Source organism: Physella acuta, unplaced genomic scaffold (assembly GCF_028476545.2).
Source record: "Physella acuta isolate Inbredline_101_S28 unplaced genomic scaffold, ASM2847654v3 ptg000683l, whole genome shotgun sequence".
In the NCBI taxonomy this organism is placed as follows: Eukaryota; Metazoa; Mollusca; class Gastropoda; family Physidae; genus Physella; species Physella acuta.
Window position 1 is genome coordinate 1 of NW_026732202.1, and position 15,121 is coordinate 15,121.

The following is a 15,121-nucleotide window of genomic DNA, read 5'->3' on the forward strand; positions in this document are numbered from 1 at the left end:
ATTGAAACAGATTAACTCTACTTCATGAGCCACATGTCCATGAGAAACTAGTGAGATATTCTCTATTTGAAATTCACATGACGAGCGCGACTCCGCCAATTGTTGAAACTTGAATGTCATTATGGGGGTCCATGAAAGGGATCTAATCCCCGCTGCCTACTTCCCAAGGGAGTCTACATGTCTGCGTTAGCACAGACTTATAACCTGAAACTGAGCACTTCCCCTGAGGTCTACCGCCGGTATAAGCCTCTAGGCTTCGGCACCAAATTGAATTCCATTTCTGGCAACAAACATCCTAATAAAAGAAATCTAAAACCAAAAAACCCCGTAAATCAACGTTCAGCCAATCGCTGATAACGTTACTTTGTCACGCTACGCATTAAAAAAAACTGTCCAATGAGAAAGTAGTTTCGTGCGACCCCGTGTGCTGTTTTATCAGTGACATCAGAATAACCACGTGATTTACAGTTGTTTGATTTTATTTTTTTGTAACCCTAACGCTAACCTTTAACAGAACCAGGGCCTGTAGCAAGATGGGAACACACCAAATTTAAAGTCGTGCCGAATGCTTGTCCACAGAATGGACTACAGTAATACATTTCGACTTTTTATTTTATGTTTTGTTTCGGTTAAAGTTGAGATTCAGTTTCCAGTTCTTTGACAACGGATCAAATCTTGAACTTCTTTTAATTGTTTTTTACATTGATAATTTTTTGTTTATGTTTCGTGAACTGGCATTTTGTTTTACATTTTATTTTCATGAATTTAACAATTATGGTTTGCCTTGAAGGAAAAAAAGTAAATATTTTAGATTGGAACAGAAACTCTTCAATTTAGAGGCGTAGCGTGTGGGGGGGGGGGGGGTACATATGTCCCCTGGCGCCGACCCTAGGGGGCGCCAAAATGAGTCGGAAAAAAATTAAAACCTCATTTTAGCTGCAGTTTTGCATTATAAATATAAGGGGGGGGGGGGGCGCGAATTGAAAGTTTGTCCCCGGCGCCGGTAAGGGTCGCTACGCCTCTGCTTCAATTAAATAATTTAATATCTGGCTATTGTGAATAGTTCTAGCTATGAACTATGCTATACTACCTGCTGGCATGGATGTAAATATGACAAGTTTATTTTCAATGGGTTGTTCGAATGCGATGGGATGCTTGTTTCACATTATCTACGAATCCCCGATCACGTCAATAAAATAACCATACTTGCAATGAAAATTTTTCATTTATGTTTAAAAGTTCGAAATGGGTCCTATCGAATCGCAAGAAGCCCCATCATTGGGATACAAGCTTGCTGTACCCTAAAAAGTAATACAACAATGCTTACTCGAATACATTTTGCCTATTTGGGACAAACCCCCTTCCCCCCCCCTCCCCCCCCCCCCCCCCCAAAAAAAAAAACCACGATGGCTTTTATGGAAGAAAAAAACTGGTCCCGGTAATGACGTCATTATCATTGCAGTGGTCAAGCAGAGAGAACAGCAGCCGTACCGGGCACCACTCTCTGGTTCAGCAACTCCGCCACGGTCGTCAGGTGCGTCCCCCGGGCCGCTGATCAGAAGCAGGACCATGATTAAACAGGTCAGTGAGTGAGTGGTCAGTGGGTGAGGTCAGTGGGTGAGGTCAGTGGGTGAGGTCAGTGAGTGAGGTCAATAGGCTAGGTCAGTGGGTGAGGTCAATGGGTGAGGTCAGTGGCTGAGTGAGGTCAGAGGGAGAGTGAGGTCAGTGGGTGACTGAGGTCAGTGGGTGGGTGAGGTCAGTGGGTGAGTGAGGTCAGTGGGTGAGTGGGGTCAGTGGGTGAGTAAGGTCAGTGGGAGAGTGAGGTCAGTGAGAGTGAGGTCAGTGGGTGGGTGAGGTCAGTGAGTGAGGTCAATAGGCTAGGTCAGTGGGTGAGGTCAATGGGTGAGGTCAGTGGTGGCTGTGAGGTCAGAGGGAGAGTGAGGTCAGTGGGTGACTGAGGTCAGTGGGTGGGTGAGGTCAGTGGGTGAGTGAGGTCAGTGGGTGAGTGGGGTCAGTGGGTGGGTGAGGTCAGTGAGTGAGGTCAATAGGCTAGGTCAGTGGGTGAGGTCAATGGGTGAGGTCAGTGGCTGAGTGAGGTCAGAGGGAGAGTGAGGTCAGTGGGTGACTGAGGTCAGTGGGTGGGTGAGGTCAGTGGGTGAGTGAGGTCAGTGGGTGAGTGGGGTCAGTGGGTGGGTGAGGTCAGTGGGTGGGTGAGGTCAGTGGGTGGGTGAGGTCAGTGGGTGAGTGAGGTCAGTGGGTGAGTGAGGTCAGTGGGTGAGTGAGGTCAGTGGGTGGGTGAGGTCAGTGGGTGGTGAGGTCAGTGGGTGAGTGAGGTCAGTGGGTGAGTGGGGTCAGTGGGTGGGTGAGGTCAGTGGGTGGGTGAGGTCAGTGGGTGGGTGAGGTCAGTGGGTGAGTGAGGTCAGTGGGGTGAGTGAGGTCAGTGGGTGAGTGAGGTTAGTGGGTGAGGGAGGTCAGTGGGTGGGTGAGGTCAGTGGGTGAGTGAGGTCAGTGGGAGAGTGAGGTCAGTGGGTGAGTGAGGTCAGTGGGTGGGTGAGGTCAGTGGTGGGTGAGGTCAGTGGGTGAGGTCAGTGAGTGGGTGAGGTCAGTGGGTGGGTGAGGTCAGTGGGTGGGTGAGGTCAGTGGGTGAGGTCAGTGGGTGAGGTCAGTGGGTGGGTGAGGTCAGTGGGTGAGGTCAGTGGGTGAGTGAGGTCAGTGGGTGAGTGAGGTCAGTGGGTGAGTGGGGTCAGTGGGTGAGTGGGGTCAGCGGGTGAGTGAGGTCAGTGGGTGAGGTCAGTGGGTGAGTGAGGTCAGTGGGTGAGTGAGGTCAGTGGGTGAGTGAGGTCAGTGGGTGAGTGAGGTCAGTGGGTGAGTGAGGTTAGTGGGTGAGTGAGGTTAGTGGGTGAGTGAGGTCAGTGAGAGAGTGAGGTCAGTGGGTGAGTGAGGTCAGTGGGTGAGTGAGGTCAGTGGGTGAGTGAGGTCAGTGGGTGAGTGAGGTCAGTGGGTGAGTGAGGTCAGTGGGTGAGTGAGGTTAGTGGGTGAGTGAGGTTAGTGGGTGGGTGAGGTCAGTGGGTGAGTGAGGTTAGTGGGTGAGTGAGGTTAGTGGGTGAGTGAGGTCAGTGGGTGAGTGAGGTCAGTGGGTGAGTGAGGTCAGTGAGTGAGGTTAGTGGGTGAGTGAGGTTAGTGGGTGAGTGAGGTCAGTGGGTGAGTGAGGTCAGTGGGTGAGTGAGGTCAGTGGGTGAGTGAGGTCAGTGAGTGAGGTTAGTGGGTGAGTGAGGTTAGTGGGTGAGTGAGGTTAGTGGGTGGGTGGGTGAGGTCAGTGGGTGAGTGAGGTCAGTGGTGTGAGTGAGGTCAGTGGGTGAGTGAGGTTAGTGGGTGAGTGAGGTCAGTGGGTGAGTGAGGTCAGTGGGTGAGTGAGGTCAGTGAGTGAGGTTAGTGGGTGAGTGAGGTCAGTGAGAGAGTGAGGTCAGTGGGTGAGTGAGGTCAGTGGGTGAGTGAGGTCAGTGGGTGGGTGAGGTCAGTGGGTGAGTGAGGTCAGTGAGTGAGGTTAGTGGGTGAGTGAGGTCAGTGAGAGAGTGAGGTCAGTGGGTGAGTGAGGTCAGTGGGTGAGTGAGGTCAGTGGGTGAGTGAGGTCAGTGGGTGAATCAGGTATGTTGGTAAGGTCAATAGGTGAGGTCAGTGGGTGAGGTCAGTGGGTGAGTGAGGTCAGTGGGTGAGTGAGGTCAGTGAGTGAGGTCAGTGGGTGAGTGAGGTCAGTGGGTGAGTGAGGTCAGTGAGTGAGGTTAGTGGTGTGAGTCAGTGGTGAGTGAGGTCAGTGGGTGAGTGAGGTCAGTGAGTGAGGTTAGTGGGTGAGTGAGGTCAGTGAGAGAGTGAGGTCAGTGGGTGAGTGAGGTCAGTGGGTGAGTGAGGTCAGTGGGTGAGTGAGGTCAGTGGGTGAATCAGGTATGTTGGTAAGGTCAATAGGTGAGGTCAGTGGGTGAGGTCAGTGAGTGAATAAGGTCAGTGAGTGAGTAAGTTCAGCTTTGTGAGGTCAGTTGGTGAGGTTATTAGGTGTGTGACGTCAGTGTCTGAGTAAGCCCGTATTTTTTTGAAGAAGAATAAGACTATAATCCAACATATCTTTCACACACACACGCAAACACAAAAACATCACAATCACCACCGCCATAACAGTCTGTTGTACGATTAAGTACATAATTATAGGTTGTAAAATTGAATAAAATGTTCTAACTGTATTTTTCCCCTCCCCCTCCTCCCCACACCCAGCTGAGGAGAGGCGAAAGGTTGATGGCCGAACTGAACACGATGAAAAACAAAAGCACAGGATGACGTCACTATACTGGACACATACGTTAGCGGTCTGCTTCATTATCAGGTACCTGACTAAAAACTGTTGTCAGAGGGGGTGGGGGTGGGGGGGGGGAGAGAGAAAGTGGGGGGGGGGGGGGGGTGAGGAGATACGGAGGAGATGTGGGCGAACATCTAGCAGCAGAATGTGGCGGATCATCTTTGGGTACGGTAAGGGTCTTCTAGGGTATAAGGATGGTGGGGGGGGGGGGCGAACCATCTTGGGTAAGGTGAGTAAGGCTCATTAAAAGATCCACTTTTGCCGAGCACCACTTCACCCGCTCTTCTCTCATGACAAGGTACGTAACCAATGTATGTTTACTTTTCGGACAATATTAATTGAGTTGTTTCCTTCACATGGATTATAGAGACTTTTATCTGAAAATCTTAAGCAGATCAGCATCAATATTACATCTAGTTCTAGATTCACTGATTCATTTTTACACTAATTAAAAATATTTTCAAAATGTAAAACAGCTTCTTAGCCGTACCTTTTCCAAAATGATAACGTCAAACTAACCCCCCCCCCCCCCCCCATAATTAGCTGACAAAACATGTTTTACATTTATCAAGGATTTTTCAATTCATATCAAAGGTTTTAATTTTTATACATATTGAACAGATTATACCAGTCATTATCAATTAATTTAATATCGAATGCAGTTATGCTGTAGGATTTGCAGGCCTATACCCACTCATCTGACTAATTAATAAAAAAACAAACTCTTCTTACCTCATCTTTTTATTTAAAGTATAGCAATATTTGAATCAATTACTACATGATATACTCGTGCATTGTAGTCGGAGATCATAAATAGTTTATACAAAATTGTTGACCATTACCGCAGATGATTGGGTAGCAAAAGTTATTAGCAATGTTTAAAAGAGATGACAAAGCATTTAATTTTTTTTCATGATGCAACTATTTCTGTAATAAATAAGTAGTACTATCCTGATGACCTATTTCAATAACAAAATTATATCAAACTTGTTCAGCCATTCTCCCAATACTTAAATGATACAAAATCAACACTGGCTCATCAAATATTTTAATATTTTATTGATCTCATAAATATTATTTGTATTAAAATCTGATGTCACTTGATGTCATTGAATTAACCGGGTCTGTTAGTAAAAAAAAAAAAACTTGAAATGTCAGTTTTGATGTGTTAGCTATCTGTCAGTAGGAGTGTAGGCACTGAGCTGCTGTCAGATGAGATTCTGGAAGGTTTACTTGGGCAATATGCCCTGTCAATGTCCTTCAAAAGCAAAATACTTTTAAGAGCCGGTGGGCACTGAAGTCTTTTTGTGGCCCAGACAACATTGTGGCCCGAGGCCATCATGGCCTGTCTGGCCACACGACGGGCTTGGTTTTCAAGCGACATGACAAAACTGGGCGTGGTCCGCGGCCCGCGGCCCACACCACGCAGGTGGTGGTCCATCTGTTGAAGATGCTGAGGGCGCGGCGTGGGCCGGTCGTTGACCCCGGAGAGTAAATGCTCCTGAAGACTGCTGGAACACACCTGTAGTTTGTGATGTAATTTGGTGAAGTCTGCCGGGGTGGAGTTCATGAACACGCGCACTAAAATGTCCGAGCAGGAGCCGAGGGGGTACCCATGAGCCGCGACTAACTCCATTAGAATCTCCATCCCAGGGCCAGTGGCATCAATGCTGGCACTGCCTCGTTTGACCAACTCCGCCATGGCCATGATGACGACGTTGTGGTGGTTGAGGGCGGGGAGAGAGGACTGCTGACCGCCGACGTAGTGCCAGGGTTTGTTGAGGTTGCGGTTGCTGCAGTAGTGCTGGGGTCTGGGCTGCGTGGCGGCGCCCAGGTCAATGAGTTCTTTGACGATGTCCGGGTTTTGATTGTTGACCGCCTGGTACAGGGGTGGGCCGGAGCACTTGTAGAGGTGTTGTGTGACCAAGTTGATATCAGCCCCATGGTTCACCTGTTCAGACAATTTATTCTTGTGAACATTAAAGCCTTAGAGTAATGATTTCACCTGTTTAGACCAGGGGTCTCCAAACTTTGCAGCCCGAGGGCCGCTTTAACTATCAAATATTAGTTCGGGGGCCAGAGCCAGAGTTTTCTTCAAGATATCTCTTCGGGGTGTTTTGAATTTTCTGGGCAAAGTTTCTCAGCCAAACATTTTTTCCCGTGGACACAAAGACCTTCGCAGGCCGTAGTTTGGAGACCCCTGGTTTAGACAAACTATTTGTTGTGAACCTTAAAGCCTTAGAGTAATGAGTTCACTGTTCAACTCATGGTTTTAAGTTCATTGAGTGCACCATTAAGCTTGACCATAACAGAAAGTAGGCCATAGTGCTGACCAAGCAATCCCTCCATTTGCCAAGGTCATCCAAATAGGTAATTACATCTTACAACTGTCAAACAAACTGTTGCAGAAATTTTTTTCCATTTTGTATTATAAGGAAACTTTCATGTGATAAAAGATATTGAAGAAAAATTTAAAATTCTAAAAACTGGAATCATACGTACCAGGACACGTAGAATATCAATCATATCGTAGTCTATAGTTAAAATTCTATAACTGGAATCATACGTACCAGGACACGTAGAATATCAATCATATCGTAGTCTATAGTTAAAATTCTATAACTGGAATCATACGTACCAGGACACGTAAAATATCAATCATATCGTAGTCTATAGTTAAAATTCTATAACTGGAATCATACGTACCAGGACACGTAAAATATCAATCATATCGTAGTCTATAGTTAAAATTCTATAACTGGTATCATACGTACCAGGACACGTAAAATATCAATCATATCGTAGTCTATAGTTAAAATTCTATAACTGGAATCATACGTACCAGGACACGTAAAATATCAATCATATCGTAGTCTATAGTTAAAATTCTATAACTGGAATCATACGTACCAGGACACGTAAAATATCAATCATATCATAGTCTATAGTTAAAATTCTATAACTGGAATCATACGTACCAGGACACGTAAAATATCAATCATATCGTAGTCTATAGTTAAAATTCTATAACTGGAATCATACGTACCAGGACACGTAGAATATCAATCATGTCGTAGTCTATAGTTAAAATTCTATAACTGGAATCATACGTACCAGGACACGTAAAATATCAATCATATCGTAGTCTATAGCAGTGCTGACTGGGGTCATGCCGTAAATATCAAGAACATTAGGATTAGCTCCCCTCTCTAGCAGCAGCTGAAAGGAAGGAATAGAAGAATATACAGCATGTGATGCTTCACTGAAATAGCCGGCGTAAATATCAAGAACATTAGGATTAGCTCCCCTCTCTAGCAGCAGCTGAAAGGAGGGAATAGAAGAATATACAGCATGTGATGCTTCACTGAAATAGCAGGCGTAAATATCAAGAACATTAGGATTAGCTCCCCTCTCTAGCAGCAACTGGAAGAAAGGAATAGAAAAATATACAGCATGTGATGCTTCACTGAAATAGCTGGCAGTTGTCATTATTACTTCCTTTACTAGATTACATTATGGTTCTCATTGTATGTGGATCTAGTAGATTTAGAAAGTTGAGATTTGGTTGTCTGACAGTTAAAAGCCTCTCTCATGCCAAAGAATGATTCACAAGTTTGTTGTATACCCTGTCTGTTGAAGATTTACTTGCTTGGTGTTGGATTGAAGAACCATGTATAGTTCTTTTTAAATTTCATTTCAACAATGAAATAATTTCTCAGACAACATTTAGGAAACCAATTAAAGTATTGACAGTTTTCTCAAATGCTTCCTGGGTTTATTCTTGAGAAGACAATAATAAATACAGATGTTGCTACATTCTATTGCCAACATATATCGTAGCAAACACTATCATCTCCCATTGAAATCAGGTATTCATTTTAAGCTGTGGGTGACTAGGGAACATTACAGACTAGCTGGGAACTTCATAAGATTGATTAATCAACTTGTCTTTTGTATGAGTCAGTCAGTATCTTACATTCATTAGGCTGCATGTGTTTTGTATAAGTCAGTCAGTATCTTACATTCATTAGGCTGCATGTGTTTTGTATAAGTCAGTCAGTATCTTACATTCATTAGGCTGCATGTGTTTTGTATAAGTCAGTCAGTACCTTACATTTATTAGGCTGCAAGAAAATAGTCTTCAGCACCTAACACTAAACTGCTAGAAATTCTCACAAAAACAGAAAGCCCCCCCCCCCCCCCGCATTACCTTGACAGCCTTGACATTTCTATAAATCAAAGCTTTCAACAACGGTGTCCTGCCCCATATGTCCCGTCTGTCGATGTATTTTGACCGGCTGAACAATTCCAGGAAACAGTTGTGGGTCTTTATCTTGCAGGCTTCGTGTAGGGCCGTCATGTCGCTGGTGTCTGTGGCGTCAATATCCACACCCAAATCAAGGAGGTATCTTGAACAAAAACAATACCTCACTTAACTTTTAAAAGTTCTGATTAGTGTTTACTGTAACTCGGTTAACGAAGACACAAATAGAATATTTAAGCTGCAATTAATATCTTGGCAGCATCAATAAGTAGATCCAGGTTTTTAATGGCAATATGACATTTATCTTTTACACTTTTAATATTGGCAAAAAGTTAAACTATTTTTTTTTAAATGTGAAATTTAATAAATGACAGCAAGTAAGTAAAATAATATTTGTTAGTTTAAACAGAAGACAATAAGAAATTAAAATATTTGTTTTTTTATAAATATTATATTAAAAAGGTAATAAATAAAACATTTATAAGTTTTTTAAAAGTTTACTCTATGTGTAAATAAAAAGGACATATATATTGGCAGTAGAAATATGACATACTTGATAACGTGTGCATGATCATATGTTGTGGCAATGTGGAGCAGTGGTGGAGTGGTGGACACCACCTCAATGCCACCATACTTCATTTCACTGGCTACACTCTGAAGCTCCACCAGCCTCTCCAAATTTCCCTTCAGATTTTAGTTAATTAAATAGTTTAAACTTGGGCAACTTTACACATTAAAACTAATTAACAATTAATTTGGTCATCATGAATTAGCCAAGAGCTTTTACATTAGTCGCCTGCAGTAAGATACTCAACCTTTATTTTAGACTTAAGCTACAGAATGGGATTAAGATGGTGATTGAAAAAGAAATAAGTAAGTAAAGTTCCCTTTTTGTACTCCATTGGGCAAGTGAAGTAAAGTTCACCCATATCTGTGACCTGGGCAAATGACAGAATAGTGTGGTCAGCATTATGCCCAGCTGCTTTTACTATCCCTATCATGAGTTAGGTACCCATCAGAGCTAGGTGAACTCAGGGACGTTTTAGTGACATATACCCTGGATTTTTACTCGAGATTATCCAGTTAGCAGTCTAGCTCTCTACCACTAGGCCACACAGTCCCCTAAGATTGTGACTGAAGTACTTGTAAAACTAGCAGCTGTGGCTATTCCTAAAGCAGCAACAATACTCACCTTTTTCACCGCTTCCACAACATCTGCCACAAATTTTTGATAAACCTCGTCTGTGTGTTCAGCTGTATCTTTGCTCGTCCCCCAGCCCCTCCATAAGGCTTGCAATCTCCCCACAATAGAGCCCATTCTAAAACAACAGGATGTCAGCTCTCCATGTAAGCCAATCTTCTTTACTGTGTTAGATACTGCATGTTACCACGGTAACTGGTAATTTTTCTATCAAACAAAGATGTCTGTAGAAATGCAAGAGGTTATCAGGTTAAATAGTTTTCTCTGTGAACTTGTAAAGTAAAAAAAAAGAAATGATTATAAACAGCTTTAATTTTATGTTTTAACATCTGTTTGGCTCACAAAACTAAACTTCAACATGGACAACATATTTCGATTTTTTTTTATATAGGTCTTTGTCAAATTATATATTTAACAATTAAAGGTAAATGTGGACACTATGGAGTTAGTGTTCTTGTTTAGAGTAAGAAGCACACAAAAAAATACTGCTTGATCAGAACTTGTTTTCTGTAGTTGAGTTTATGTAGGTATTTTTTTACTAGAGCATCCGGCAGGATCATTCTGTCACATTTTACTTTCCCTGACTAAGTGTCTAGGCCTAGTGGGCTCTGGACATCCAACATAGCAGAGATAACAACTTGGCTTACCACATCTTGTGCCATAGCAGTCATTTTATTTTCATCTTAAAATCATCAAGGTTTTCACAAAGAGGCACAACTAGGGGAGGATGGGTGGGGTGTACATGCCGGGGGAGATGACTCTAGAGATATGCTAAATGTTGTAGAAAATAAATAAAAAGCTATTTCTGAGATGTATTATTTTATTATACAACGTCAACATTAAGAGAATACACAATTACTTGGCCTAACAGACTGATTTAACTGTTTCCTATTTCAATAGTGTGACACTAAATAAAAACTGTTTAAGCACATTGCCTGGAAAAACGCCTGGGGGGGGGGGTACAAAATTAATACTCCTCCCCAGGTGCTGAAATGGGTGGCTATGCCTCTGGGCTCACAATGTCCTACCTCCTACCCATGCTTTAAATTAATGCCCTGTTGTTTTTTTGTATCTACTCAATATCAAAGATCTCACAATGGCCAAACTACATCTTACTTATTGCATGTTACCAGTTACTGATATTTCCATTTCTAATCAACAGATGCCTGAAGTCCCCCACTTGAATTCAAACCTACAAAGATTTGTCGGCAACGACAGCCAGAGCACCACCCCACGAGTCCACAGAGAGGAAATCACCAGATCACTTGAGTTCCCAGACCCTAGAAACCCACCTGACCACAGCCTGTCCCTGGGGCCCAGCTCACCCAGGTACCCTTATAACCAGCTGCCCAGCAAGGACATCAGCTCTGACCAATCGGAAGGTTCCAGTGTTACGGGACTCATGTACAGCTCAACTAGTGCCAACCTGCACCAAATGATCACCAATGCTAAAAAACTACATTCCACTTACATCAGAGACAAGTCAAAGGACAGCAACCTTACATTGCCGACCATCCTAAACTAGCAACAACTTGTTTTTAGAATATATAATTTTTAAGTATATTAAAAAAAAATTAAAATTGTACTTTCATAAAAAAAATGTAACATTATGTATAGAAACAACTTAATAACATTGACCGATTTTAAAAAAAAAAGTGTTATGTTGTGTATGTTTGAACATTATAATAATACATTGTCAAGTGATTGTCTTTTTTGGTATTATTTTTTTGTTTTGAACTTTTTAAACAAAAGGAAATTTACTTCTACAACAAAATGGATTGGTAAGTTCAACTGGTAGAGTACCTATCTCCTCCACCTCTACAAGCATCTCAAGTGAGCTCAAGTTAGCCGATGTCAATAGAATATGAACTTTATAAAGCCAGTTTATTTTTTTATGTTTTAATACATTTATTTTGTTTTTTATAAATAGTTTTCTTAATAAAAAAAAACAATACAACAGGTGGTGGCATTTTGGGGGCTGAAATTGATTAATGGCATTTTATATAATGTCAATGGAGAAAATTCCTTTGATATATGAATAATGTTATAAAAGCAGTGTTACGGAACAAATTAAACTTGTTTCTCTATGTGCCACTGTATATTAAACATGAGTGCAAGTCTTTTGTGCATTAATACACTATTCAACGCATTACTCTAAAACTTTGGGAAGATTTTGAGCACACTCCAGAGAAGGTTTTTACTTGTCTTTAAAAATTTTAATACCAGATGGGTAATGTGGGGTTGGCTACACCGCCATAACTGCCTGGGACAAAATGGCCCATACAAACATATCCCCAAAAAAACAACCCAGTCAAAATAGCCCTGTCAAAAGAGACCTGATGTATAGGCTCCCCCCATATTGACTCGCAACATATTGGCTCTTTCCTATGGGCTCCAGACATTTAGGCCATTGGTCAAGTTTTTGAACTACATAGGGAAGCTAGTAGATGACTCTGTCCAAACGGAAGCGAGATGACCAGTCAAAGTCATGGGCAGTTGAACAGGAATAGTGTTAAAGGCAGTCAACCAGGAAATTATATAGGAGTTAGGTTACAGTTGAGGAATTGGTTGTTATGATGCAGGAAGTTATAAATATAGTTGGATAGTTAGATAACAGAAGTAGTTATAAGATAGCAGTTGACAGCAGAATTAGGATAAGGCACTTTTTTATTCTACTAGATTGGCCAGTAATTTTTAAATTAGTCTAGTCCAGTGGTTCTGTGAGTCAGTCTCAGTTGTTCGGTGGAGGTCAAGACACAGTACTAAGTCTAGACTTAGCCTAGACTTTAGTACTACTAGATCTAGGTTTAAAAGTAGAATAAGAATCGGATGATCAGTTAGATCTAGAAATCTAGAACTAGAATCTAGATCTAGTAGTCTCAATTTTTAGTTTTAGTCATGTAGTCTTTTACTTAAGTTAACTATAGTTAGTACAACAGGTAATCTATCGTTTTGGGTACGTAAAATCACCCGCGGCTATTAATGTACGAAAACGTTACCTCATTGTCAAGGCTTTAATAGAAGTATATTGTGATATGTTTGTGTCAAATATCATAGATAAATGAATAATAAACCTAAATCAATGGCTAAATATATCGATATAGGCCAGAAATTAACTTTAAACAACAGTGTCTGAGAGCAAGATTTGCTATATAAACAGCAGCCATTTGTAAAATAGAGTGGCTTCCCCCTGAATCTCACGCTATCTATATATATAATTCTCTTCTGGGAGACGCTAGAAAACAAGCTGTAAGCGCGCCTTGCAGTCCCCTCTCTTCTTCACTAGGCATAAATCAACCTCCTCCACCCCCACATGGTCTGGTGAGCTGTGGTTCACGCTAAATGTTTACAATCATAGAGTCGGGTTTAGTGACGGCTATTAGGGGCAGATAATTTAGTTTGAAACTATTTTAAACTTAGGGGAGGTAATTTAGAGGAGGCTGCTTTCACAGGGGGGTGGGGGTAGGGTAGGGGTTGGGGGAAATGAGGGTGGGGGGTTATCGTCCTTAACTACCAACTGATAGTATTTTAAAGCAAATATTTTCAGTGGCAGCATTGGTACTGTCGAATTCACAAATTATGAATTACTGAAAAGTAGAAAATAAAACAACTAGGGCCTAAATAGCGGCGTATGATATGCCGCGGGTCGGCTCGTAAGCTTATAAAAATACAACTTAAACAAGATGGCTGCTATACTAAATGAGCATCTGTTGGAAACATCGCTAGTCTTCATTTATTACGGAGAAGTTTTAATTCAATTCTTTAAAAACAGGTAAAATGAAACAAGGAAACATGTTTGTATTTTAAAAAACATAATGATAAATCCTCCTCAAAATGTGAAATAATTATTAAAATTTAAGGAGTCACCTGTTTTTCACATTACAAGTCGCGGGCGATTTTACGTACCTAAAATGATAGATTTAAGATTACCGTACAACATTACAGGCCTAACCTAGCTAGATCTACATTACATATCTATGATCTAGAATCTTGATCTATTTTATTTAGTAGTACCTATTTACTGTATTATTTACTAAAGAATTAGTAATACAGTAATACTAATACTGAATAGTAATAAGTAGGCCCTAACTAATAGTGAATACTATTACTAGTATTTACTATTTAGTATTACTAGTAGTAATAATACTATTATTATCTAGTCTACTAGATCTAGATCCACTTGTGATGATTACAGCTGTTCTGTGTGTGTGAGAAAAAAAGACAGCAGCTAAAGGACAAAGTGAACACAATTTACGAGACCAAGGTAGATTACTGTTGACTTTAGCTGGTCCAGGTGTTTACGTTTTCAAGGATGTTATTGTTTTTACAGAAAAGATAAAGTAGCCAGAAAAAAATAAGAAAAAACCGAACAAATATTTTTCTGATTTCTTACTGTTGTATTCGTTAAAATTTCAAGTAAAAATTATCTACATTTTTAAAAGGTTAGTTCGTGGTTTTTTTTGTTTTTTTTTTTTGTTTTTTTTTTAAACGAAACAAGTTCAATGTATTCTAATGAATAGTTGATCGCCCTCAGTCTACACCCTCCCCCTTACTTAATATTTCATTTTTGTTTTTAAAAACATCAATTTCTTTCTAAAATACTAACGTAGCTTTGGTCAACATACAGTTCATAAATCAATTTTTATTACAATTTACAAAAGTATCCATTTCAAACGCCTGGCGCTTGAGTGGAACCCCCAGGTAACGCAGAAGAGAGGGCGCCCAAGACAGACATAGAGGCGGAGTTCTAGAAGAATTGAAGCCAATAGGAATGTCTTGGGAGATTGCCGGGGGTCGGACGAAATGGAACGAAATGTTATGAAACAAAGAGGACTAAGTCAAGTCCAGTCATTCCTTTCAAACGCGAAATAACAAACAGATGATATTCTGATTCTGATTACTTTTAAAATTCAACAGCGTGATGTCGCATATTTTACTTCCCCTCACCCCCCCCCCCCCCCCCCAACTTTTCTTAGATAGCCTTCGCCCTTCGCTATCCATCTTAAGCCATGTTACAAGCTAATAGTAAAAAAGGAATTACTAGGCCCCTATTCAATTTTTATAGGGATAAAATGGGCCTTAGGCAACGCAGAAAACAAAAAGTCAGCTGTTATAATTGCAGAAACATATGGGTTTTTTTTAATTTAGTTTCTAAGGGGTCGTCCATAAATGACGTCACACTCGTAGGGGGGAGGGGTGGTCCGTAATTTTGTGACGGTGTGATGAGGGGAAGGGGGTCAGATGGTGCGACGTCACACTTTTGCATAATAAAAAAGCAAAGTTAAAAAACGAAATTTAGACGTTATTTCGC

At 41.5% G+C, this 15,121-nt stretch overlaps 2 protein-coding genes across 3 annotated transcripts; one reads left to right on the forward strand and one right to left on the reverse strand.

The window, feature by feature from the left end:
• The first annotated feature begins 514 nt into the window (after positions 1-514).
• On the forward strand, positions 515-11,445 carry LOC131949270 (uncharacterized). 2 transcript variants are annotated; one of them, XR_009388142.1, is made up of 4 exons: positions 515-590; positions 1,463-1,581; positions 4,264-4,372; positions 10,973-11,445. XR_009388142.1 is itself a non-coding variant. In XM_059311084.1 (2 exons), exons 1-2 carry the CDS (start codon positions 9,942-9,944, stop codon positions 11,333-11,335), a joined length of 378 nt encoding a protein of 125 aa, XP_059167067.1. In that variant the 5' UTR covers positions 9,885-9,941; the 3' UTR covers positions 11,336-11,445. The 2 variants fall into 2 exon arrangements, 1 of the variants encoding a protein (XP_059167067.1); XM_059311084.1 differs by lacking the exons at positions 515-590; positions 1,463-1,581; positions 4,264-4,372 and adding an exon at positions 9,885-9,956.
• On the reverse strand, positions 5,396-10,052 carry LOC131949268 (serine/threonine-protein phosphatase 6 regulatory ankyrin repeat subunit A; the record flags this gene model as incomplete). Its single annotated transcript, XM_059311083.1, is given in 5 exon segments — positions 5,396-6,296; positions 7,460-7,564; positions 8,556-8,754; positions 9,163-9,293; positions 9,802-10,052. Coding segments are annotated over 5 exon segments (1,344 nt in total). The 5' UTR covers positions 9,928-10,052.
• Positions 11,446-15,121: the final 3,676 nt, after the last annotated feature.